This window comes from Mauremys reevesii, linkage group 19 (genome assembly GCF_016161935.1).
Source record: "Mauremys reevesii isolate NIE-2019 linkage group 19, ASM1616193v1, whole genome shotgun sequence".
Lineage (NCBI taxonomy): Eukaryota > Metazoa > Chordata > Testudines > Geoemydidae > Mauremys > Mauremys reevesii.
Window position 1 is genome coordinate 13,977,627 of NC_052641.1, and position 25,855 is coordinate 14,003,481.

The 25,855-nt window shown below is 42.6% G+C and overlaps 3 protein-coding genes across 11 annotated transcripts in view; 2 read left to right on the top strand and 1 right to left on the bottom strand.

Moving 5' to 3' along the window:
• Positions 1 to 15,599, top strand: PHYHD1 (phytanoyl-CoA dioxygenase domain containing 1). 5 transcript variants are annotated; one of them, XM_039506856.1, is made up of 12 exons: positions 1 to 100; positions 1,090 to 1,248; positions 1,886 to 1,961; positions 2,158 to 2,205; positions 5,015 to 5,070; positions 5,248 to 5,310; positions 5,408 to 5,429; positions 6,306 to 6,434; positions 8,572 to 8,688; positions 9,067 to 9,193; positions 10,258 to 10,339; positions 15,421 to 15,497. In XM_039506856.1, exons 1-11 carry the CDS (start codon positions 68 to 70, stop codon positions 10,301 to 10,303), a joined length of 876 nt encoding a protein of 291 aa, XP_039362790.1. In that variant the 5' UTR covers positions 1 to 67; the 3' UTR covers positions 10,304 to 10,339; positions 15,421 to 15,497. The 5 variants fall into 5 exon arrangements, with proteins under 5 accessions (XP_039362790.1, XP_039362788.1, XP_039362789.1 ...); XM_039506854.1 differs by lacking the exon at positions 9,067 to 9,193 and having other exon boundaries at positions 15,421 to 15,599; XM_039506855.1 differs by lacking the exon at positions 15,421 to 15,497 and having other exon boundaries at positions 10,258 to 11,279.
• Positions 14,943 to 25,018, bottom strand: DOLK (dolichol kinase). 4 transcript variants are annotated; one of them, XM_039506845.1, is made up of 3 exons: positions 24,164 to 24,430; positions 23,006 to 23,114; positions 14,943 to 17,490 (listed from the first exon to the last, which is right to left on the bottom strand). In XM_039506845.1, exon 3 carries the CDS (start codon positions 17,391 to 17,393, stop codon positions 15,804 to 15,806), a length of 1,590 nt encoding a protein of 529 aa, XP_039362779.1. In that variant the 5' UTR covers positions 17,394 to 17,490; positions 23,006 to 23,114; positions 24,164 to 24,430; the 3' UTR covers positions 14,943 to 15,803. The 4 variants fall into 4 exon arrangements, with proteins under 4 accessions (XP_039362779.1, XP_039362780.1, XP_039362778.1 ...); XM_039506846.1 differs by lacking the exons at positions 23,006 to 23,114; positions 24,164 to 24,430 and adding an exon at positions 24,995 to 25,018; XM_039506844.1 differs by lacking the exon at positions 23,006 to 23,114.
• NUP188 (nucleoporin 188) overlaps positions 24,249 to 25,855 on the top strand; it is a 50,695-nt gene continuing 49,088 nt past the window's right edge. For both annotated transcript variants that reach the window (XM_039506825.1, XM_039506827.1), the window contains exon 1: positions 24,249 to 24,327. In XM_039506825.1, coding sequence (XP_039362759.1) covers positions 24,302 to 24,327 — 26 coding nt within the window. In that variant the 5' untranslated portion in view covers positions 24,249 to 24,301. The remainder of the gene's footprint in view (positions 24,328 to 25,855) is intronic.

The following is a 25,855-nucleotide window of genomic DNA, read 5'->3' on the forward strand; positions in this document are numbered from 1 at the left end:
GTTAGCTGTGCAGGGCTCTGGAGGAATTACAGTTTACTGACGTAATCACTGTGAGGCTGAATCTGCAATGGCGTTTGTAACCGAAGAACAGATCCAACAGGTAAGGGAGGAGAGCAATGAACTACTGCATCCAGCGAGTTGAGTGTGAGTGAGAGATACAGGCTGATAGTGCTGTACTTGTGAGAAAGGAACAGATCTCACTAACCCACATTCCTGTCCAGTTAACCAGTACTTGTGTTTAGCAAAATTTGCTTTGGGAACACGTTATTAGTCTACTTCATTTTGTATACTGTATTATCTGAGCACTTTTTTTTTTATAAAGAGGCAACGGTTCAAGTCTGCAATGTCCAGAGAGCTAATTTAATTTTCATAAGGGATTGATCAATCACCCCTGAGAAATCAGCACACATTCTCAGTTAAGTTTAGAACAAGTACTTTTTCCAACCTCTCAGTAATCTTGTTCTAATCCTGAAACAGAACAAAATTGCATTGTTCATTTTGGTAAAGTTTGTGTTTAGCAGTTACTTAATGTCCTCCTTTGGGGAAGAGAATTGTAAGCCATGAGGACAGTAACAAATGCATATTTCATTTGGTTCCTAGAGCCTGCTGCATGTAGGAGTTGTAATCTCTTTCTCCCTAACCACAGCCTGTGAATCTCTTACTGATTTTTTTTTCCAGTAGAAATTTCCCTTTTTAAAGAAGTGAGAATACAAACATTACTCATTAAGGAAATTATTAAAATGAATCCGTAACAAACTTGTATAATGAGAAAGGCTGGTTGGTGTGGGATTGGAGGGTCAGGCAATAATGCAGATTATTAGATGCACGTTAAAAGAGGTCTATGATGCAAAGTACAGTGTATGAAAAATGCACTTTGCTTTACTGCATTTCCACTAGCAGAGAAGATCTCCACGGATGTAAGTCTGATCTAGCATCTGGATGTAGAGCCCAAGAAAAGGGCATTACACCAAACTGAAGACCACTGACAGCCAGGAGGTGCACCTTTATTGAATGTAACTGCTGTCTCTTAAGTGTACCATAGAATGCCAGCCACTATGTCCCCATCTGAACTCTAGTGCTCTCTTCTAGTTCCATGAAGATGGTTTCCTTGTTTTGGAAGAGTTTTTCACCACAGAAGAATGTGATGCCATGAGGGAGCAAATACATAAGATTATAGCCAAGATGGATGTGCCACCCCACTGCCGTACAGAGTTCTCCACCAGCGAAGAGGAACAGCTCAAGGCACAGGTACAGAAAGGTGCTTCAGACAGAGGCGAGAAGGGGCAATCTAAATCACAAATTACTCCTGAGGTGGTTAGCAAAGGGCTAGTTTGTAACACTAGGCAGTTCAGGAAAAAGGGTTTTGTTCTTGCAAGGAGGCATGTCTGAGCAGGAGGCTGAGAGCTACATGCTGCTGAAGTGCCATCTTGCCTCTGACAAGCACTCTCTATACTGCCTTGGGCAACATTTTGTTGGTGATCTCAGGAAAAGCCAAGAGAGGAATGGGTCACAGAGACTAAACGTGAAGAGTCCCTGCAGAAAAGGGCTGAATGTGTGAGAGCCTCTATTGTTACTACCTATACTATACTGGTTCCATGGATAAGGAATATCTCAGTCTCCAGGGCTGTCACATCAACACTTCTCACAAACCAAAACCCTTCTGTTCACCCGATATGGGGTGTCTGCAAAGGGCAAGCTAGAGCCCAAGAAGTTTAGCACAGTCCAAAGCTTCTGTGTGAACTACTGATGTCTTTATTCTACTTTATTCTTCCTGCTCTCTTGATGGGGAGAAGATGCAGGAAAGTACTAGCTCCTTGCTGGAAGTGTTCACCGAGATATACTCTCTAGGTTATTACCATTGCTGAGTCTCTCTTGTCTCCGACAGGGCAGTGCAGATTATTTTCTAACCAGTGGAGACAAGATCAGATTCTTCTTTGAGAAACGAGTTTTTGATGAAAAAGGTAAAAGTTACCTACCATCGGCTGTAATGGGCTTGGGGTGGATGGGAAGAAATGTAAGCAATCTGCTAGTGATCCAGGAACTTTCTTAAAGGGATAAGGTGGCTGAATGACTACTTGGGAGAGAGGGGAGTTCTAGGCGCTGTTGTTTACTCTTTGTTTTGTTGCATCCTCTTTAATTCAGCACTTGGTTTCTTAGGTGACTTTCTTGTTCCAAAGGAGAAATCTATAAACAAGATTGGCCATGGTATGTATGAGCTGTGATGCTTTTGGAGAGAAAATATGGGGTGTATTTTCCAGAACTAAGCATTCCTTCAGACTTGGCTATTGTGAATAATGCCAGCACATTACAAAGAAACTGCTCTCCTGAGTTAATGTTTTAGCTAAACATGGACTCTGCCCGTTGTATTAAAACAAGACACATAGATTTAAATTCTCTTGCCTTGACTACAGCCTCCTCCTCTCTGTTCTATTGCTTTTGTCATGCCCCAGTCCACTGAACATTATTGCAAAAATCCTCCTCTCCTCCCATTGTGGCCCACAAATCCCTTCTTTGCAACCTTGCTCTGTCTCTTTCCCTCACCAGCATCAGGTTCAAGTTTCTCAGATTTAACTCTAAGCCTCTGCCCAGCTTCACTCTGCCCACATATCAGTTTGCTTCTTCCTGTGCCCCCTTTGAATCCTTCCACTCTCGTATTTGTGCTCCCTTCTGTGTTACCCCATGCTAGGAAACCTCCCTGTCCTTTGCCAAAAGGCTTCTCATTTCCCATTTAAATCTCTTTTCAAAAGCCACTTGTTCCACAAGGCTTTTATAGTTTTTTAAAAGGATCATTGACCTATATTGGCTGAAGTTCAAACTTGTGTATCTCTCATGCAACAGACTGTTTGAACTGTACTGTCTTTGTCCAGTCTAGATTGTTAAGATCCTTAGGACAGATTATCTTCTCTGTTCTGAGCACACTGCTAGCGCTCAGCAAGCTGGGATTCTTCACTGTGACATTGCCAGCAGCTTCTCAATCTTACAGGTTTCCAATGTGTCCTATTTCCCCTCTTCCAGCTGCTAAAGAACTAGCTGTATCCCTTTTGATTTAAAACAATACCTAGAGAAAACATAACAGGGTTCAGCATTTTTATCTCACAAACGCAGGAACCTTGCCTAGACCTTTCTCCATGAAAACTTGAAAATCCAGTATCTGATCTCACAGTCCTGCAGTATCTATAGGGAAAACAATGTCCCTAAAAAACAAAACAAAAAATAAACAACTCTTCCCACCCTCTCTTTGTCCTCTGCTGTACTGCAAGTGCTCCTTCAAGAGGAAACGGAAAACACAGATAGGCCTGAGTGAGGAGGATGCTAACTGCAATTCCAAGAGGAGGATTCATTTTGACCTATTCTTCTGCAATTTATTCACTTATTTTCTGTCTAGTCGCTTTCTTGCTCTGTAGCAGTCTCTGCTGGGTTGAGTAAACTGACTGAACAGCAAATTCTATCCTCTTTAAGAGTGATCCTGAATCCAAAGCATTTGCTTCCAAGTTAAAAACTCTAGGGCAAGTTAAGGCATTCAAAGAGCACTGAATTTGTGCTCCCAGTTCTTAATTTTACATATGATAAAAATTTGATGCCCCATGTTTCATCTCTACATAATTTTCTCATCATGCTGTATTCAAACTCCAAGAACTGTAGTACTCTGAAGGACATGGTCAGATAATTGACTGAGCTTTAGAGGCCCAATGCTCACCTTGATGGCATTTTTGTCTGTCTGTACTGTGACAACTTTTGAATGCAACAACTGATCAATTCCAAAGTTTCCAAGGGAAAATGCATACATGGAGCGCCTGCCATCTCTTTAGCATAATTACAACTTCAAGCACTTCTGATATTGTCTATAGATCAAACAATGGATTGTTGGCACCCACTCATGCCTTCTGCTATAACAAGTCTGTTCCATCTGTCACTGTACCCATTCTCCCTATAGTTCAACATGCTGGCAACCTGACAGACTTCTCTCCCAGACAAATAATAATGTGTGGCGGGAAAAGGGGGCAAGAACACAGTGCCTGGCATGGGAGGAATAATGGGGGATCCTGGGCTCACAGAACCACTGCTGGAGGGAAAATTGGGGGATCCTTGTATGAAAGGAAGGGGAGATAGAAGGCTCACAGCCCCTGCCATGGGTGGGAGGAGGAGTGGGGGGCATACAACCCCTCGTGTGGGAGATTGGGAGTCCCTGGTGTGGAGGGGAAGCCCAGAGCCACTGGCATGGTATAAGTGGGAATGGTGTTGCAAAAATAACCGATGGCATGCGGGGAGAATGGAGGACCCTAGTATGGGAGGAGGAGGGAAATGGGGGCCACTCAGAAACCCTGGCAGGAGGGAAACTGGAGGGGTGTTGCAGGGAGGGCCTGAAATAGAAGGGGACGGGTGAGCATCACACAAGGAACTTGCAGGTGGAATGGAGAGATGCCTGGACCGTGCACTGAGTTCAGCCTATAGACGCAACGAATTGTGCAACCCCTTAGTAGTATTTATCTATCTTAGGGTTGTGTATAATGCTCCCCATCCTAATATCTAAGCTCTTAGTATCTGCAGCGCTGTATAATCTATTTGGTTTTCCTTCAAAACATACCCCAGAAATCTCTTCCAACCTATTTTTTGGTTATAGACCATTATTTTCATATAGCCGCAGTTTGTCATAAAGGAGACTGATATGTTTGTCCGCTAAAGAAATTCATTATATGATTTGCAAATGACAACAGCACTTATGTGTTATCTCCATCTGATGAAATATTTTGCCTAATTTACAATCCATAAAAAAAGCTTGAAACAAAAGGAATTTGCCTTACCCAGACCTTTTAGCAAAAGGAACGGGGCAGACATGATGATGGGCACTGTGCACACTAAACTGATTCCTGAAAGGGATGCAGTTTGAGCCTGACAGACTGCAGTCTTCCCCTTCAGAATGTAATACACGTAATTGTGTTTCCTCAGAGTTTAAAGGGTCCCTTCTGGAAAGGAGTTATAGAATTTTCACTAAGTGACAACTTCTTTCCCTCAGCTTTGCATGCTTATGATCCCATCTTCAAGCAAATCACTCACTCCTCCAAAGTGCAGGTGAGCAGTAGCTTAAGTCACTTGAAAGAACTCAACTATGTAATCGTTTAGTTTCAAAACTGTATGCTCAGAAGGATGAGCCCTCTCCTCATTAAAGGATTTATAAAAATTCTCAGCAAGCATTTGCTAAATTCTGACCAGAGAACTGAAGTGTTATTACTTTGGGATGTTCCACAGGAGTTGGGAAGAAAACTGGCCCTTCAGAAACCCGTGGTTGTCCAGAGTATGTATATCTTTAAGGTACAGTAACTCCAATCTCCTATTTACTCATGAAAGAAGCCATTTTAATATTTTCCAATTTAATGTTCTCCTCTTCTTTCTATTTTTCCTCTTCCAGCAACCTGGCATTGGTGGTGAAGGTAAAATTCATACTACGCCTGTACTAGGCTGCAGATATTATGTACCAATACCAAGGTTTGGAGGAAGGGAATTCAAGTAACAGGAGAGGTGGCCGTGGCACAAACTGGTCACTCAGTGAGATTTTTCAAAGCTGCCTAAAGGTTTGGATGCCCAGTTCCCGTTAGAAATTACTGGGAATGGGGTGTGAAAATCTCACCCAGGGTTCCTTTCTATTTCTGTATGGGCAAGCAAAGAGCTAATTTATATCCACAATAGGTTGAAGGGTGACCCAGTCCCATGTGTTATGATTGCAGCGGGGGCCGATTCTCGCAACACGCTTGAGATTCCCAAAGTAGTAAGATGTCAGGGAGATGGGAAAGAACAAGTGATTGGGGGAATTTCCTAACTGTATGTCAAGTTTCCTTGTCTTTCAGGGATTGCTGTAAACCAAAAGTTATTCCCATACACCTCAAATGTGACTTGGAATAAGTTATCCTTGCTGTATCCCCCTAGAATAAATGGGACATGAGCTGAGAACTTATTGGGAAGGGGACAGTATCAGTCTCTCCCCACACACTATCAATAGATATACTCACCCACCCCCACCTCTACAGAGGTGAGATTTTCCAGGGGATGATGTTTGTCTGTCTGTCTGTGGAGGCTGGTGGTAGTAGTATGCACACAGCCAGTGAACTTCTGCATCCCTGTGACTTGGCTGAAATGGAAACCAGCGCTGTCAGGAGCATGCATACTCTCTGTTGTCACTTCTAGGAGGATTCATACTGCAGTCACAAGAGGGCAGAGAAAGGAAAGGCAGAAAAGCCCCATAGACCTTCCATTACTCTTAATTCAACAGTCTTTAAAATGTAAGGTAACCAGGTGTCTGTTGGTTTCAGTGAGACCACACCAGGATGCCACATTTCTGTACACAGAGCCGCTGGGCAGGGTTCTGGGCCTCTGGATAGCTCTGGAGAACGCCACACAGGAGAACAGCTGTCTATGGTTCATCCCTGGCTCTCACACCAGTAAGATTCATATTATTCTGCCATACACTGAAATGCACCCTTGTCTCCCGGTTACGGGTGGAAAGTAGCACAGATTGTACTGTGTCCTCTGAATCATACAGTGGTTACATGGCCGCATCCAGCTAGTGGAGACACCGTCATACTTTAGGGAAACTTTGTTTAAAGCAACATCATTCCCTTTGTACTTTTAGGGGCCAAATTTCTAATCCCACTTTTAGCAGGCTGGCTCAAATGACTCATTTCCTTTGCTGCTGGTCACTAGACCAAGGATTTGTGATTTTAATCCAAAAACATTCCTGGAAATCAAAACTTGACATTATTTCTGACTCTGACACCAAATGCCCAAGTTTAATGCTGTACTATACCCATACAATCTGCTTAAAGTACAGAGATAGTGGTACCTACAATCTTATTGAATTTTTACTTATTAAATCCAGACCTTGCAATATTAGGATCCACTGCTGGTGTTCCTGAAACCCTTTCAATTTAGTATTACTGAGTAACTTCCTTCAGCAAGTATCTGACCCTTCCTTGTTCAACAAGATTTGAGCCCTTCACAACTACTCTTTGATCCTTCCAAAGAGTCTTCTTTGCAGTGCTACAGACCCTTATTTCATTCCAGAGCTTCCTACAGCAGCCTTGAAAATGCTTCTCCACCCTGACCTGGGCTGGAAGGAGCAGTTTCTCCAGGTTCCTTCAGGTTAGGGATAAGCACAGTGAAACCACTTTGCTCATTTTTATTTCTTTAATAAAACTTTGATGCTGCACTGTATTTATATTGACACCCCCATCACCCACCCCCCAGCTTTAAACACAGATCCCTTCAGGATATATACCCATTAACCTTTTCGGTTGTCCTGGAACAAGACTAAGAATATTACTACCCCAGCTTGCTCTGTGTAAGGGGAGGAAGAATAAAAACCTTGCACTTACCCGCCTCCCCTCCGCCCTCCAACACTCGTCTAAAATTCAGCAAACATGCAAAATGAACGCAAACTTTGAAAACAAGAATGAACTGGATAGCGTCCAAGAGATCAGAGAGCAACCAGTGGACTTACAACACATAGGTTAGGCCAAATCAAAATACAATTGGTGTATTCTCTCTTTCTCGACAGATGGAAGTTGCCATGGGCTTCTAACTATTGGTGCACATTTTACACTTTGTATATGTCTAGCATGGGAACTAGTTAGCTCCAGAGGCACTGTTTATCCATTTAATCTCAAACTTTAATGTGCCTTAAAACAGGTACGATCCTCAGGTCTCTCAAAAATAAATAAATTAAAAACAAAATGAAGCAAAAGACATTCTTCCCTGAGAAATCATAAAGCTTTGCACATTGTTGTAATCACAATTTGTGCCTAAACTCAGCTTATGGCTCTGTAGCTGCAGTTAAACATCTGTACTGTTACAGAAAGGAGAACGATGCCAAAGATGCGTTTTGCGTAAGTGGAGGACTCTGCTCAGAAAGCACCGCATGTTTTTGCAGTTAAGGGTAGCACTAATGTAATGAGGGGTTTAAGTTTTCCAGTCAGTGCAGCGGCTATGATTGCAGAGGTTAACCAAAAAGTATTGGTGGCTAACAGTAGTTAGTCGATATTACACATTTTATAGGATCTGCTAACTGAACAAGCCCTCCCAGAAAGCTCTGTACTAAAATATATATAAAAAGCTGTGTGTACGCTTTTATTCTTGGCAAATATGCTCAGCTTTGTTAAAGTAATAAGCAACTATTATAATTGATGCAAGATTGTTAAACTAATTAGGTGCAGGTGCCCAAAAACCTTGGACAGTAGGTGCAAAATGCATAGGAAAGGAAAAGTAGGGTTTGTCATGAAATAAAGGCATTTAGAGAGTTTCTTGTGCATGGGAAATGGGGTAGAAATATAAGGAGTGAGTTAATGCTTTGGAACAGAGCAAAGATGTCCTTTCTGCAAAGCATGATTTCCAGACTGGTAAAGTATTAACTCTTTCCTTTTTGTACTGTGCTGATTAATCTTTGATTATTAAACTTGATCAAGCTTTTGTTATTTGATTAATTAGTCTAAAATTGAATCTTAACATAGAGGTTTATTTACTGCCCAGTTAAATGATTCATTAAGTTTTTTAAAAAAAGTTTTGTCTACTGTGGGATTGCAGATGGCATCACACGGAGAATGGTCCGAGCCCCGCCAGGAACCATACCATGCACACAGTTCGTCGGCTCTGAGCAGACTTATCAAGATAGCCAGTTTATTCCTGTGCCCATCTGCAAAGGTAAAGATTCATCTGTAGAACCAGTGAAAATGCAAGAGAGAGAGATGCAGTGACACATGTTCAGTTTTAAACCACAGGCCCAGAGGGAATGCAATGATGTATTGCCAGTGCAGCCCTGATACCCCGGCTGCTGCCAAAGGGTTATGTGAAGAGTCCACAATGAAAGAAATTGATCGCATAGAACCAAAGCAAAAGTACAGTACATTCCTGGAGCGTTCCCAAATTCTTAGCATAGGAATCAATGGGCTGTATTTCCCAAGTTTGACTTTTGTCTCGTTATCATGACAAACCTTTCAAAGACAGCAACAGCTCCTCTTGTATGGTACAGAGGAAAGAGATGTTCCAAAGGAAAGACAGGTGTGTGTTTATTTCAAACAGGTGGCCTCATTCTCATCCATGGAGAAGTTGTCCACAAGAGTGAGTTGAACAGCTCAGAGTTGTCCCGCCATGTGTACACTTTCCATCTGATGGAGGCCAAAGACACCAGCTGGAGCAAAGAGAACTGGTATATAGAGATCCTTCAGTAGCAAAAAAACTGCTGGAAACTGGAGTCTTTTTAAAGCTGTAACCATTTAAGAAGCTTTTTTTCCCCCACCCAACAACCCCAGCTCTTATCACCCCATTTTTGTGTGACACCTACAGAACTGTGCTAGCTGCAGCTTTGCACTCCAGTGTCAATAGCAGTCTCCCAGGACAATTTCCCTGGCCTCTGTAGCCAAGGGTTGTTTTTCTGCTAACCATATAATAACAGCGCTGTAAGGTCCTCCAGCAAAGGTGCAGCAGAGGGCCTTACAACCATTCATTAAGCTCATAACACCCCTTCAGGGAGGATAAATACTAATATCTGTAGTGACTGTGGAATTCCCTACTGCCACAGAACAGGATCAGCTTGATTCCTGCCACATACAGAGACTGTCTCTTTGTGCAAGTCTTCCCTCAGTAATAGAGTTGCAGAATGACAGGCAAGGATCTCCTGGAGGCCGGCCTGGGAGAACAATCCCTTTTAAGAAAGCAGCATAAACAATGAAGAATATGATCCTCCCAGCCTAAACTGAAGCTTTTGTAACGAGTATACTGATGAAAGCATTAAAATGCATACATCTGACAGAGGTTAAATGACTTAGGGTCATACATGATATCTGTAGCACAGCTGGGAATAGACCACACATTCTGGTCCTGTGTTTTGATCACAAAACCCATTCTCCTTACAGAAGTTTGCAACCTATGTCTGAAGCACCCTCTGGGTACAGAGTTAGATTAGAAGAAAGTAATTAAATGCACTGGGGAAAGAGGTAATGACTTCTTACAGTAAAAGGTGATGAATGCAGGTGGAAAACCAAGATGTGAATCTCTGCTTAGGGATGTTAAAAGTTTTGTAGAGTTTCCTCGTGTAGCAAGAGATTGGACATACTGGATTGAATCTGAGGAAGTGCCTGTTAAAGTCTTCCCCTCAGAACTGTTCATTTCTGCATCAGTGGTACCCAAGTTAGAACTGATCGTGTGTCAGGTAGACCTGGGGCTGATTCTGGAATTCTCTTTTTACTTAAGTGTTTTCTCTTCTCTTCTCAGGCTTCAGCCAACTCCTGAATTGCCTTTTCCACCTCTCTACACCTGAAGCTAATGTTGGCCATTGGAGTCAAATGGTTGATTAGTGAGTAGATTCCATTCACCTTTCAAAGCCACCTGCTGCTGTTCTCTTCAGATACAACTTCACTGCCCGCTTTCATTTCCCAATATTCATTTGTCCTCTGCACAGAAGGAGTAGCTTCAGCCTGTGTGCATGACAGAAGAATCTTCACCCACGCCCATCCAGCGCTGGCTTTACTCAGAGCATCTGTGCTATGTGTACACTACTCATAGTGAGAACAGTCACCTAAAAACCACTTTTGATGGGTAAATCTCTTTAGTCATATGAACTGACTAGTAAGAGACCATTGTACCTTAACTTTGGGACCCACTGAGAGGCACCTCCTTTTCAGGATACTCAAAATCTCAGTATTTTCCCCTTGTACAACCCAAGTCAAGAAAATTTCTATTATGTTTATTCCATTTCTGTTGTATTACCCTCATGTTTACAGAGTCTTTTGGAGGTTATGCAGAAGGGTTTTGTTGTACTACAAACAAGTTAAAACCTACCCTGGTGCAATTGCAATGGATTAAAAGAGAAGTCTAGAATGGGCAGATCAAAGCAGGGAGCCTACATTTCTTATTTTTCCTTTTAAAATGCTAAGTAAGAGTTACTGGGGAGTGGTATGTGAGGAGATAAGACAATCCCTAGACTTGTAAACCTTTACTGCATACATTTTCAAGGAGAACTGAGTAACTTTTGATGCATATTGAAGCTGGAATATCAAGAATAAAAATAACACAAACACATTTCTCTTGTTTGAAGATGACAGTCCTGAAACCTCCAAAAAGTGTTAGACGACAATACATAAGGGTAAAGACATACAGTGATTATGCCTTTAACTCCCAGCATGCATAACAGATGCTAGCAAAGAGCACATAACACTGTAACTCTTCTAGGGAGCATCATATATGGGCTGCATTACATCAATCTGAATATTCTAAATAAAACTAATTTAAACAAAGTGACAGAGTCTATTTTATGTTCCTACGTACCCTTCTAGTACTTTCACTGAATAGTCAAACTAGCTTTTTTTTAGCAAATCTATGAAGAGTTACTAAATGAAGAGAGAGAGGACTTTTCTTCAGTTTCAGTTCTGGTGGAATATATTTTATAACAAATAACGAAGGATGGAGTTATGTATTTTTTTTAATATATACAGAGAGAACAGCTACTCTGAAGTATCCATACACAAGACTGGAAATATGCTTCATAAATTTTCACGTCACCGTATATTATATAATTGACATACCCACAAAAGCCAATTTCATAGCTTATTACAGGGATGCTCAAGTAATTTACTTCATAGTTATTGAATTCACTGTGACAGGGAACAATAATACTTCACACTTATCCAGTACTTTCCCACCACAGATCTGAATGCTTTACAGACACTAAATAATGAATCTTTACAACACCTCTTGGAGGTATTATCCTAGTTTTACAGATGGGTAAACTGAGGCACAAAGCAGGAGTAGGTCTGATTGTGGAGCCCTTACTCATGGGAGCAGTCCCAATTACTTGAGTAAGTGCTCACTAACATGTACAAGGGCTTCACTATTTAGCTTTAAGTGACTTACCCCAGATCACACAGCAGACTTGGGAACAAAACCCTGGAGTCCTGATTCTCATGCTCTACCCTCTAAACAATATTCCCTCCTATTTATTATCCTTTGAATGCGTAATATCAGTTTTATGTTTTAAAGCTGAGCTATCAAACATTGAGACAATAGAAGCAACGTGCAGACTAGAGGAAGGGGGGATTGGAATGTGGATAAAACTGGTGGCAACATTATAAATGGGATTATGTAGCAGCAGGAGCTCTAGAAACATATATGCAAATATAACAAAAACAGGAAAAAAGATTGAGTAGCAATAGTACATTTTATTAATAATTTAGTCTCCATGGGTGAATTTTGTGTTCAGAGAAATTGCAAGAGCATATATTGTGGATCAGTTTAAACCCTTAACATCAAGGGTTTTATTGCTAAAATTAATGCATACAGCCCAGCAGTATCTTCAGCATTTCAACTTGATTTAAAAGTTTTAAAGTCATCTCTAGAAATTAATTTTAAGCCTTTATCTTAAATGTAAACTAGATGTTTTGCTTATTTTAAATAGCACTAGCATTACCATTTCCAGTTGGTGAAAGCTATCTACCTTAAAAAAAAAAAAAAAAAGACAGCTGTACCTGACTATATGGGGTCTCTATGCAAAATATATACATCTCTGGACTGATATTTAATATACTTGGGAAAATACACAGAAGAACTTGAGATAGTTTCTAAGAGGTCACTTGAATAGAATAAGCTGCCAACAGAACAGACACTCTCAATGATGTTCATAGACTAGATGAAAACAAAATAGTGCAGATGATTTTGCATTGTTCCAGGAGGAATGGACTGAATGACCCAAGACATCCTGTTGTCTCAGGCTCTGTATCAGATTAAAGCAGGTTAGAAATAGATTTCTGCAACACACAGCTCCAAGCATTATTGCTACATTATTTTTTCTAAGCATGATGCCTACCTCTGGTATTTGTCTCAAACACCCATTGCAATGAAGAAATAGATTAAATTCTTGAGTTTATTTATGGTAAAAACTGCTCTTAAGTAATGGCTGGGACTTTGCTGGGTGGAACAAGAGTGCCAGTTTTAAACTGAGCAGCTAAAACAGGTTCTGTAGGTCAAACAGGATTTTTTTATGTATTTGAAATCACTGCAGTAGCAGGAATGAATAGGCTGGGTAGGGATGACAGTGGTAATCGTGCTCAGATTCACCAAGACTTCTATTAGAAACAAGAGTCTGATCTTTCCTACCTTTTTCAGACCTTGTTTTGATGTCAATAAGCAGGGGACAGAGTAACCTTCAGTTCTGGTGCTTTGTTTTATGGCTTTAGTGTTATATCAACCTTCCACCTGAATGCTCTGTTACCAAGTACAGAACACCAGATGGGTGGTAGCTAAGGCTTTTTCTTAGTTCTTGTGGGAAAAAGACCCCACCTTTCTAATTAAATTTTTTTTAAAGTAGCATTTTCCTGGTAAGAAAGTTGGTTCATCTCACCTTTCCCTTCTGTGCTCTGCTCAATGTGATTTGAAGACAGATGTAGACAATGTCCTACTCAGTCGGTCTCGCAAGAATGTGAGAATTACTAAGCTGTGCAGCATGTTGGATTCACTGTTGCTAAGGGTCACTGTACTCTTGCACCATCCATCTCTCCAGGGCTGTTTCCTTGGAGCAGTGCCTCACAGCCTATTGCTCTGTTAATCACAGTCATTTTCTAACCGTTCTTAAAGTCCTAAGAGAGATTCTGTAACGTGTGTCTCAGGAGCCAGGGCCCAGAAAGAGAAGGCCAAGAGGGTTGGAGGAGGGTGGGCAAGTGTGATACTCTTTCGGTTGTTCCAGGGGCCAGTGCAATCCAGAATGGTTGGAGGTGGTCTGACTCTGCTGCAGAGAATAACCAGAGCACACAGTACTCTCTGGCCAGTCCTCCTGCTAACACCAATGCACTCCCAGTCCCAAACTTGGGGCTGCACAGGATGGTGCTAAGCTGCCTAGTTTGCCCCTATGTTGCCCTAGGGCTGGGGTTGTGCCCCAGGGAACCGCTGTGGCCCCTTTACATAGCAGAAATGTCATAAAGATGCTGTAGTAGGGACCAGAATCAACTTCCCTGGACAAGAATTCTTGCAAGCAAATACCCTACCAGGTACTCCATGGGAGAGTGGAAGAGGCAGGATACAAATCATTTTAATCTGGTCCTAATGGAAGTTTTGCATGCTAATGAGAGAGGATTCCTAGAAGTAGAAATGTTTCAAAGGATTAAATATACAGAAATGGAAAGGTTTTTTGGCTATAAACAGTGAATTGTTTCGATTGTACTGAGTTATGATCCTAATTAAAGGGGCAGCAGCAGGTAGCTTTGCTCCTCAATTTACATTTTAATAGAAATACTGTCATGGATGATTTTTAATGAAAACCATTTGTCCAGATTTAAATGTACCTCCTCAACCCTCCTAATGATTTACAAATAAAACACTGCAGCCTGTACTAGTACATTTATGAAAACCAGAACATTACTTACTATAAACAGCTGTGAAACTGACTTCAGTGATTTTTTTTGTTCAAGCTGATAGAAATGCAAGAAGTAAATCAAACTGTATGAGTAGCAGAGAAGCACACTGGATTGTTAAAATATTTTGTTTTAATAATCTAATGTGTTACAAGTAATACAGGAAAGGATTTTAAATGAGTTTTAACCTAATCTCTCTTTAAATTGTATCTGGAAATGGGACTCTCTTCAATGGAGATTAATTTTTTAATGTAGCTTTTTTTTTTTTAAATCACATATAAAGCAAGTTTTGTTCAATGTAATTTCAAGAGATCGAGAGCATGAAAAAGGCAGAACTTTGTTTATTCCAGAGAACTGGCAAGTAAATCAAAATTTTAGCCCCAAAGGCTATTGTTTTCACTCTGCAAGCCTATCTATCCAGGCTCCTCCAATAAACTAAGTTTGACATTCTCTGTATTTGAAATTGTTTTAAACAGAATAAGCATTAGTGCTGTTTTCAGTCTAGTTGGCAGAGGTCTTCTAATTTTGCAACAGGAAATGAGAGATGACGTGGCAGTCTTCATACAACTTGATGCTATGGTGCAGGTGGTGCACACCCTCACTGCAACAGCATGCTTTTATTGAAAGAGGCAGAATTCACATGGGCAATAATATAAGATGCCAGGACCCAACCCGGTGGCAAACTAATACAGTGCACAAGCTTTGTAGGAGCCTGTGCTGGTGAACAGAGAGACAAGGTGGGTGAGGTAATATTTATTGGACCAACTTCTGTTGGTGAGAGAGACAAGCTTTGGAGCTACGAGGAGCTCTTGTTGAGGTCACCAGAAGAAGAGCTCTGTGTAGCTCGAAAGCTTGTCTCTCTCACCAACAGAAGTTGGCCCAATAAATGATATTACCTCACTCACCTTGTCTCTCTAACATCCTGGGACCAATATGGCTTCAACACCACTACATACATCTGGTGAACCGTGTCTATTTCAAACTTCTAAGGTAGCAAAACCAGGAAAATGTAATGACCCCGTCTTTTCCCTTCTAGTGAACTCATCTTTCTCACCCCTTCTGCTTCAGTGCATCCAGAAGAGACCTGGAAACAAAATCACTATGACTGTATATCTAATTCAGCATCACCAGCTATACGAATCACAGTATCATGTGGATGGTTTCCTGTTACTCCTCTGAGAGGATGCAACAGTTAGTGCTGCTTTAGCTATTAAATAATAAACAAAAAACAAACAGAAGCCTTTACTTTTATTGTAAATTAAGAGTTGAAGAACTATTTCCTTTCTGTCATTAGCTGTTCTACCCGCTATACCAAATATAGCATTTCATACCAAACTGGCTCAACTGAGCTCTCAACAGGGATGCATGGCTCATTATCACCCCTAGCTAGAAAGAAAGTCTCTGTTCCTGGCAATGTCTCTAAGCCATGAGTAGTATCTGGAGGTAGAGAGGTAAGAGCAGATTGTCTATTTGGGTAGTGTAGGCTTCCAAAAGGGAAACTAAGCTGATGGACCCCAAAATCCAGGCATAGCTGGTGTTCAGGTTCACTCTGCCATCAAAGATCAGAATAAGAGCCACAGCAATGATCTGAGCAAAGATGGCAGTCATTGTCCCTTCAAACGTCTTCTTTGTCCCCGGCCATTTGATTTCCCCTATTGTACTGCCAAAAATTGAGGCTATTGTGTCTCCCACCCCTACTGCCAGTACCCCAGAGTAGGGAACCAATGCTCCTGCCCCAGGCAGGGTACCTTTCGGAGCACAAGGCCTGGGGAACAACCACACTGGAAGGGACATCCCAACAAGTAGGTAAATGTGAGTCAAGATCAGAGGTCCACTATCTCGTTCATCCAAGAAGAGAGTGAGCAAGTGCCTGAGTGTTTGGCCAAATGGCTTGATCCTGAAGTATCGTATGTACTCTAAAAGGATAAACACTACCAGACACAGCACTGCAGCAATGTAGAGAAGCTGGTGGTCATAAATTAGGCCAGGGATGTAAGTAGCCACCACGATGAAATGGAAGTATTTTCTGGTTATGGTTGAAGCTTGGTGCTTTTTAGATTCAGATGATCTCTTGGAATTCTGGTAAAGAACCACCATGCATGCAGAGGCAGCCAACAGGGTCCAGTACACAAGGAGGTAAACTCTTGTCTGTGTCTGAACCAGAAACTGGAGCAGCCAGACCAAGGGATTCCTTCGAATCAGATGGTAAAGCCAAGGCATGAGGACCCCCAGTCCCAGCACTGCTGTCATCATGTGGAAAAACATGGAGGATGTCCAGGTTCCTGAATCCATGAAGAAGAAGAGAGCAGTGAAGAAAATTCCAAGAAGGACCACCCCAGCCACTGCCACTAGAAGGACGAAGTCTACAGGATCCCCTCTGCCCTCTATCACGTTCAGTGAGCGTTTAATGAGCTGTTTGAGGATGAAACTTATACCGCCAAGGACTAGTAATGCTTCCCCAGGAGTAAAACATCGAGGCAACAGATAGAGCAAGATCATACTGAGGTAGACAAAAATAAGCAGCACTTCCAGAACCTCTATCACTTCAGAAACAGTTAAAGAATACTTCATGGTATAGAGGATTATACTGCCAGCAATGCCTGAAAGTATGCAGGTGTTAGTTGGCACAGGCCTTGTGATGCCAACTGCTATTACAGATAGGAAGAGGGCTAGCACCATGCCTGTGGAGGCCACAACTATGCCAAAACGTTCAAAGTACACAATGCCAGCAGCCTTGCATCTCTCCTTCATCACAATCCCCAGGAGTGGGATGACCATACTAGCTGGTAGTAGGCCACTGTTAGCTGTCGTCCGAAACTGGAATACGGCCGCACCCAGTCGGAGTAGACGGTCCCATTTAAATTGGACATAAAAAGCCTGAATAGCAAGAGCAATAACACACCAGGAATACCGGTCCCAAACTACTGTGTGCACACACAACACAATGATGAACACAATCAGGGATTCCAAAAGCACTGGTTTGTTTAACATGGTTCCAGTCAGCGGCATCCTGTGATTTCAGAATCTTTACAACTGTCAGATTCCAAAATTTTCAATACAGTCCTTGGTCCATTAGTAAAAGTTCACTTTCATCCTACTGCAACGCCTATAAAAACAAACAAAATAATAAAATTAAAGAGACTACTAGAATACCCAAGGCCTCCTCATTATTTATTTTTTGAAGCTCAGTTGAAAGCTTTGATTCCTGTCATGAGAAAAATAAAATGAAGATGGAAATAAGTCAACCAGCATTTTCTACTGCTTTCAAAAATCAGAAAACTCAGCTTGCAACGCCATAGCCAAATCTCACAGTACTTTTATTCACATGCAAATACTAAATACTTCTATTGCAGTGCCAGATTTTTCCTCTCTCTCCTGAAAGTATAGAAGGAATGCTTTATATTCTGCAAGGAGCGTATGCAAGTACTAAATAGCAGCACTCACAAGAACTGCACTGGAAAGGGCACTTGGACATCTCTGTAAGTTAAAGACAGAAGAGCTTGGTGATGAGTTTGTTACAGAATGAAGTGAAATTAATGCACCCACATGCCATGGTGCTATATAAAATAAATATTAAAGAGATGAAAATATGCATGTTACATAGGCAATCATTTTATTGATAGAACTGAAAATACTGTTTTACCATAAGCAACATTTGATCTTTTAAAACATACCAATTAAAAAAACAAAAAAATAAGAAAAACAAAACAGGGTACAAATTAACTGAAACACAAAACAAACAAATCAGAAGCAAAATGATGTAGAATGGCTACTCATGTGTTTTTAAAAAAGGAATTGACACTGTCAACTTGAAAACTGCTCAATTAAAATAAAAAGAGTTAAAGGTCGTTTCAGGTCTTCCCCTTGCCTCTAACTCCTTTCTTCTGATTTGCTGTGGATTTACAGTAACATTGTCCTATTTTTAAAAATATTTTCTCTCCAGTGTTGCTGTGTAAAAGGGAAAACTGACCACTGTCATATATATAATATAAACAAACTGAGGGGAGAGAGTATTTTCTTTCTCCAAAATCTTTCAAGTTATAGTAATCTTAGGGGTTATTTCTAATTTTGGTAAGTAAAATTATTCAGACATAAATGTGACAAATCTATAGTGTGCCTTTAAAATAGCAATTCTCCAGCATTTTAACCCATCTGGCCTTTCTCTCCTGGTTAATTAGAGTTCTTTAGTAGTACTAAATAACTTGGAATTTCTGTCCAAGCTGATACTTTCTATTCAGTTATAAATATTAGCAAAAGATTCTAAACAAATGCAGAAAACACAAAACTTTGGAGGAAAAAGCCTCTGTGATAGAACAAGACATTAAATACTCCAGACTATTGTGCAAACTTCCACTTAGCTTAATGTACATCTGTTCACCTTTGCCTCAGAGTGTCTCTCCTTTCATCTGCTATTAGTTTTATGACTGACTGCTTTACTTATTGCATCACCTTCTTTACCCCACTGTTTGTTCTCTCAAATAAGCAATAAGGCTTACATTATATGAGTACCAGAGAAAACATCAAAGACAGAAAGAAAAAGAAGTGGTCACATGGGTCTAAACTGGACAGATTCCACTGTTTTTTGGAACTTGGCAATTCTAGTGGTAGCTAGGAACCACATACAACATATTTCTGTCTACAAAAGGACTTCACAGTGTCCACTGTACCTTTGTATTAAGTTGTTTGTTTGTTTCTAAGAGAAGAACTGCTGGGCCACATTTGTTACAGAGGAACAGCTTGCATGTACCCTAAAAACACAGCTCAGACTCAACCTGAAAACTGGCCACAGTGTTCTATTTTACTTTAGAAAATGTTCTAGAGATACAGTTCATATATTCTCCCAAGTCAGTCTGAGTAAATTTACATTTAGGTACTTAAGGAGTGGTTTACGCATCATTACAATTCTGAGGTGAGGCATTTGCTCCTATCCAGCTCATCCTCTCCCTACACATTGCCTCAGCCTCTTTCCCAATTGCTGAAAGGGAACCTTTCCTAGCTTTCCTTTCCCATTTCACAGCCTTAGCTAGTCAGGCTGTGGCTACACTTAGCGCTTCAAAGCGCTGCCGCGGCAGCGCTTTGAAGCGCTAAGTGTAGTCAAAGTGCCAGCGCTGGGAGAGAGCTCTCCCAGCGCTGTCCGTACTCCACCTCCCTGTGGGGAATAACGGACAGCGTGCTTCCAGCGCTGGGGCTTTGACCACACTGGCGCTTTGCAGCGCCGCAATTTGCAGCGCTGGAGAGGGTGTGTTTTCACACCCTGCTGCAGCGCTGCAAATTTGTAAGTGTGGCCAAGCCCTCAGTCTCTTCTGCACAGATCTGTGCCATTATTAATAAACAAAAATTATTTTGTCATTAACAACATACATGATTTTTTCATCCAAGCATTAACAAATCTTATCCATAACCTGCAGTTGTGCCTTTAAAAGACCCATTTGTGTTGGGCTAATATCTTTCTCTGTGTTTAAGTCTGTTCAGATTCCAAACATGGTAACCACACATTATAAAATCTACTTATATAAGGCTTTCTGTCATTTTTTGGCAGTGAAAGGATTTCCAATACTTTATTTCTCCATGTCACTAGTGTTAGGAGATCTGTCCTTTTTCAGGAACTAGCGATCATGCATTTGACTGTTAGTAGCAAATGTGTTCTCAATAGGGCCTTTCCTGACTCAATAGCCTCCTTTGGACTGTAACCTAACAGAATCACTATAAGTTCTGTGGGTAGCCTAATTTTAGTTATTTTGAAAATTCTATATGCTACTTTCCTCCAAAATACCATTATTTTAGGGCATTCCTACCATCCATGCAGAAAGGTTCCTACTCCTTCACATTCTTTCCAGCATTTGACTTTTACATATATATTTTCTTGAGCTTAAATGGAGTGAGGTACCATTGAAAAAAATATTTTGTAATAGTTTTCCTTAGTGGTTACATCAAGTAGTTGAGGTTTTTGCTTTTCTATTTCTACTGTTCCAAAGGAATATCTGTTTTTAGATCCTTCTCCCATTTTTCCATAAAGGTAGCCTTATCTCCTAGATACATCAGTAACATTTTGTTATAACATGTGAAGATCAGGCCCTTTAAAGTGGCCTTTTCCTGTAATTCATGTTTCTCCCTCTTTAACAGTTTCCTAAAATGGGCTTCCTGCATGGGATATGCTATAATGGCTGCAAATAAGTCAAGACTGATCTATTAATATTCCTCTTGAGTTCTTTGATGGTATTAATTTCCATATTTGTATTATGGAATAGCTGCCCAAGGGTTGACCTTTTCACTCCCATATATTACACATTGGATTAGATAACCTGAGTTGAAACTCTAGATTGTTTCTGATGAGTTTAAGCAGGGAGGGGAAAGGAGCTTCTTCTTTTCTGTATCAAATTCCATATGTGAAGTGTAATTATGACACTTGGATTGTTTCTCTTGTGTTAATTTAAATCTTTTAGGTAACAAAAAAATCAACGCACTAAATTTATATTTACAATCCTGTTTTTCCATCTGATTTTCATCTAGTATTTATGGGTGTCACCATGGTACCAGGCTGAAAGTGATCCCAATTGAGCCATCCAATAATATATTACATTTGGTATTGACAATCAATGACCAACAATTTCAATGCTGTAATGAATGAAGCAGCAATGGGCATCCTTGGAAAACACCGAAAGAAGACAAAACCTTGGGTCACAAACGAAATACTACCAAGCTGATGACAAACAAATGTGATGGGATCAGCTCACGTATCACTGTCAGTGGATAAGGGCTGGAGACAGTGAAACAGTTCAAGTATCTGGGGGCAATCATCACTGATGAAGGATCAAAGGCAGAAATTCTGGCAAGAACTTTGCAAACAACAGCAACAGTGGCAAAGCTAAAGCCAATTTGGAGGAACAAGAACATCTCCCTGGAATCCAAACTGAAACTGCTGCACGCACTGGTCATCTCCATTTTTCTGTATGCGTGGGAGACATGGACCCTTACAGCAGGACTTGAATGGAAAATACAGGTAGTAGAGATGAGATACTTCCGTAAATCCTAGGCATATCCTACTTCGACCACGTCACTAATGAAGAAGTCTGTGACATCACCCAATGTGCTGAGTCATATGCAGGGCCGGCTCCAGACCCCAGCGCACCAAGCGCGCGTGTGGGGCGGCATTTTAACTGGAGGGCGGCAGGCGGGTCCGGTGGACCTTCCGCAGTCATGCCTGCGGGAGGTCCAACGGAGCCGCGGGACGACCGGACCTCCTGCAGGCATGACTGCGGCGGGTGCGCTGGTCCCGCAGCTCGTATGGACCTCCCGCAGGCATGCCTGCGGAAGCTCCACCGTAGGCGCGGGACCAGCGGCACGTCTGCGGGAGGTCCCGCGGAGGCGCGGGACTGGCGCCCGGCAGCGCGAGCGGCGCAGCGCGCCGCCCTGCTTGGGGCGGCGGAATTCGTAGAGCCGCCCCTGGTCATATGAAGACCTCCTGACAACTGTGAAGAAGCACAAACTGAAGTGGTATGGCCATGTAACAAGATCATCTGGCCTATCCAAGATCATCCTCCATGGGACAGTACAGGGGAAGAAAAGAAGAGGTAGACAGAAGAAGAGATGGATTGACAACATAAAAGAGCGGACAGGAATGGACTTTGCGGAGACTCAAGCACTGACACACAATCATCATGGGTGGAGACAATTGGTTGATTGCTCATCAATGATGGTGCCCCAATGACCAATGTGGTTATGGGAGTGATGATGACTGACAATCCTCCCTTTCAGAGTGGGTTTATGCAGAATTTTGTTCTTAGTATTATAAATTTAATAATCCTTGTCTGAATTTTCTCCAGAGGTTTTTGGAATTTATATTGACAGGGACTGAATATTAATTTAATTTTTGGCAACCAATACATTTTTATTGTTGCTATACAGCCAAGCCAAACTAAATGTATTTTTTCCCCAATCCAACAAATAATTTTTCAGTTTTGAAACAATGGGAGGAAAATTAATTTCATATAGTTAGGACAAGTAATCTGTGACAATTCTGCCTCACACAGGGCCAATACTGGCTTTGAGCAGCCCACTTCTGTCTGTTTCTAGATATAGAAAACGGGGCAAGGACCCATCAGTAGGAGAGGGCAGGGAAACCCTTATATGCAAACCAGAGGCGGAGGAACAGTTATTGGCCAACATGGACATTTAAGAGCTCCAGCCACCAACAGCAATGACACCTACCTACCATACCCAAATGGGAAAGTAACCAGTTCTGATGGTGAAAGCATCTTGAGAAGGCTGAAATCCCAAGTATGAATTTACATATATCTGCTACTTTAATGCAGCTACAGCATAATTTGAAAACTACTGACCTGTAGGTGTGTAATGAGGGCTATTTTATCATTATCTCCTCTTGCCTCAACTGTATGCCATTCCTTTCTCTATGATCTCTCCAGATATGAGCTCTTTGAACTCCAGAAGTGGAGTCCCACTTGCTTACATAGGGAACAGACCATGTTATTCTCATACTCAAACATCTTCATATGCTATTTGTTCATATCAGGATCTACTTGTTGTTTTAAAGCCCTCCATGGACTTTTCCCTATTTGCCTCATGGGTCCTGCCTCTTTATATTTGTTTCAGTTAGTACAAACCTCCTGTTCTTTCATTTAGTTGCACAACTTCTCCTTTACAGTTCCTGACAGCTAGAGCAGATTTAATTTCTCTCTCCACGTCTGATATTCATCTGACTTCACATCTCAGCTAAAATAGAAAACAATTTCATTCTTAGCTATCCTACCTAATTTCTTTCTCTCTCCACTTTCTACTTTGTTATTCAACTCCCACTATGGTATTTTGGGACACTATACTGAAGACACTATGGAAGACAGAAGTGTATTTTATGTGTTTAGTGAAGCGACTAACAGCATAAAAAATCCACTCCTCCTGGAAGGTGCAGACACCTGGTATAAAACAAAGTATCACTGTATTAAATTACTCAGCTCCCAAGACTCAGCTTTCCCATCTGTTGAAAGTCCACAGTATGTCTTTTCTCACTGGATTATACAGGGCTTCACCAGGGTGACGTCATCTTCCCCGCAAGAAGAGGGGTGTTCTTTACTCGGGTTCGCTAACTACCTTCGGTTCAAATAGCAGTGAAGGCACCATGTTGACCAATAACTGTTCCTCCGCCTCTGGTTTCCATATAAGGGTTTCCCTGCCCTCTCCTACTGACAGGTCCTTGCCCCGTTTTCGAGATCTATATCGGATTTTCGCCTGGGGAAGCAGGTCGAGTTCAAGCCTACAAGGGAGTTTGGGGTTGAACTCGAGCTGCTCACCCGAATTAAAATACAAGTGAGTAGCAAACCACGGGTCAGGGAGAAGACTCGGTGCAGCAGGAGAGACAAAGCGACCCTCTCCCCTTCAGGAGCTTGCACCGTAACAGGCTCACCTCCCCGCTATACTCCTCGTGTTCAGCTTCACACCCCACATGGGCCCTTGTATAAAACAACACCCCCAGCCCGCCGCTGTAGCAGACACGCTCCCCCACAGCGCGCTCCTCCCACGGAGCCCTCAGCGCACCTGGCGCCCATCTCACTCCACACTAGCCCTATGTTACCCTGGGCTTGGCACCTCCACGACCCTACAGCGGCCATCTCGGCTCCTGCGCATCTGCGTACAGCAGCGCCCCCTATAGCCACCTCCACGCTACACTTCCCTTGGCCCCTCTATAACTCTATAGGGGACCCTTGTTGGGGTTCTCGCTATACACCCCGCTCCACCCGTCCATGGCATCTCCCTCACTAACTCACCTCACTGGACGGCGCCATCTTGCTGCCCGTGTCTGTCACATGATGGGGGGGGGGGGCGAGGGAAGAGCGGGTCCCCGTCACGTGATGCTGGCGCCGGCCGGTACGGCGGATAACGGGTCACGTGAGAGGGGAACGAAGATGGCGGCCGGCGGGCTGTGCGCGAGGTACGGGAACGCGGGTGCCGCGGAGGGAACTCCCCGCCACCCCCACACACCGGGGCTAGCGGCCGGGCCGGGCAGCTCGTAATTAAACGGCAAACGGGGTGGGGGGAAGGAGCAGGTCCTGTCCCCTCCCCAGTGCACCGTTCTGGTGTTTCCCCCCCAAAAGAGGCTCCTCCCCGTGACCCCCAGCAGATCCGAGAGGCTCCTCCCCGTGACCCCTTACCCCGACCCCTTTCAACTGCTCCCCCAAACTGCCCTCCTCAGAAGAGGCCCCTCCCCGCTACCCGCCTTAGCAGCCACTTCCACTGAGCTCCCACCTCTTCCAAGAGAGTCCCCTCCCAGTGACCGCCTCCCACCTGAGGCGAATCCTGCCCTGGAGCAGAGCTCACCCCCTGCTGCAAACGCACCCAGGGCCTCTGCCCGCAAGCCCCAGCTAGCGGGTCGGGTCATTTGCTGGCCATTTCTAAGAAGCTGGGGTCGCTGACTGAATGGCCCCATTGGTGCCCTCAGATTGGCACAGACTCTGCTCTCTGCCCCATTGGGATGGAGTCTGCCCTGGCACCAGAGTCCCTTCACCCAACCTGCTGCCTGTTACTGCGTTCCGCTGGGCTCTAATGAGGCCCACACGTAGGGCTGCTCTGCTAGTGGAAATCTCTGCCTTGTTTCTCACCTGTCTAAATGACTTCCTCTGGGCCTGCTTGCAAACATCAAAACAGAGGGTTCTCCATGTGGTCATGAAGTCTATATGTGTTTTAAGAACTTAATCCATTGAAGAGCTCTTGGAAATAGTGGTGTATGGGGGCTGAGGAGGACTGTAGACACCAGGGGTAATTAGGGTATATTCTACTTCCATTTGGTTCTTATTTGTCCCCTCAGGATGTAATGAACGCATCCCTGTTTGAGACCTTTTCCTGCTTAGTGAGTGTGTGAAGGGGAATTGGTGGGGTGCTGTTGTAGAGCCCCAAGAAACCATCAGATTTGATGTTAGTTAGTAAAAACAATTTTACCACAACTGATCATGGCCAAGTTGAATATCAGTTATCATGCAATCCTCTCCACCTTCCTCCTCTCTGCAATAAAACAAGTGGTTCCTGATCTCTTAGGGCCACTGCAGCAATTTATTAGAGACTTAATACCCCAACCATACTAGCAAGACCTCCCATTTGGCTGTGGACACTTACTCTCTGGAGCTTGGGCTCCCCTAAATCTTGGTCTTGGGTCCTAGTCTGGTGAGTTGGAGCATGTACAGCTGAACAGAAGGTGGCATAAGAGAGCCTAGCCTGGAGGCTCAAGATTAAGTTGTCTGAATGGAGTATGGGGGAGCCTGATGGTACCAATGACCAAGTTTTTGTAAACACCTAACATGAAAATCCCAAGTAAACTGCAATCCAACTATGATGTGAGCTGTATAGTAGAGAAAACACTTTAATAATTAATGATGCTGATGAAGTGTAGATCTGCCTCTCTTCCTCCTAATTTAAATGTTTGGAAAGGTAATATATTCTTTAGCAGGGACAGGAACTATTTGGGA

Coding starts and splice junctions, on each gene's coding strand:
- PHYHD1 (XM_039506854.1), top strand. CDS start 68: ATGGCGTTTGTAACCGAAGAACAGATCCAACAG. Junction 5,430..6,305: donor ACCTGGCATTGGTGGTGAAG/GTAAAATTCATA, acceptor TGTTGGTTTCAG/TGAGACCACACCAGGATGCC. Junction 8,689..10,257: donor TCCTGTGCCCATCTGCAAAG/GTAAAGATTCAT, acceptor TTCTCTTCTCAG/GCTTCAGCCAACTCCTGAAT.
- DOLK (XM_039506846.1), bottom strand. CDS start 17,393: ATGCCGCTGACTGGAACCATGTTAAACAAACCAGTGCTTTTGGAATCC.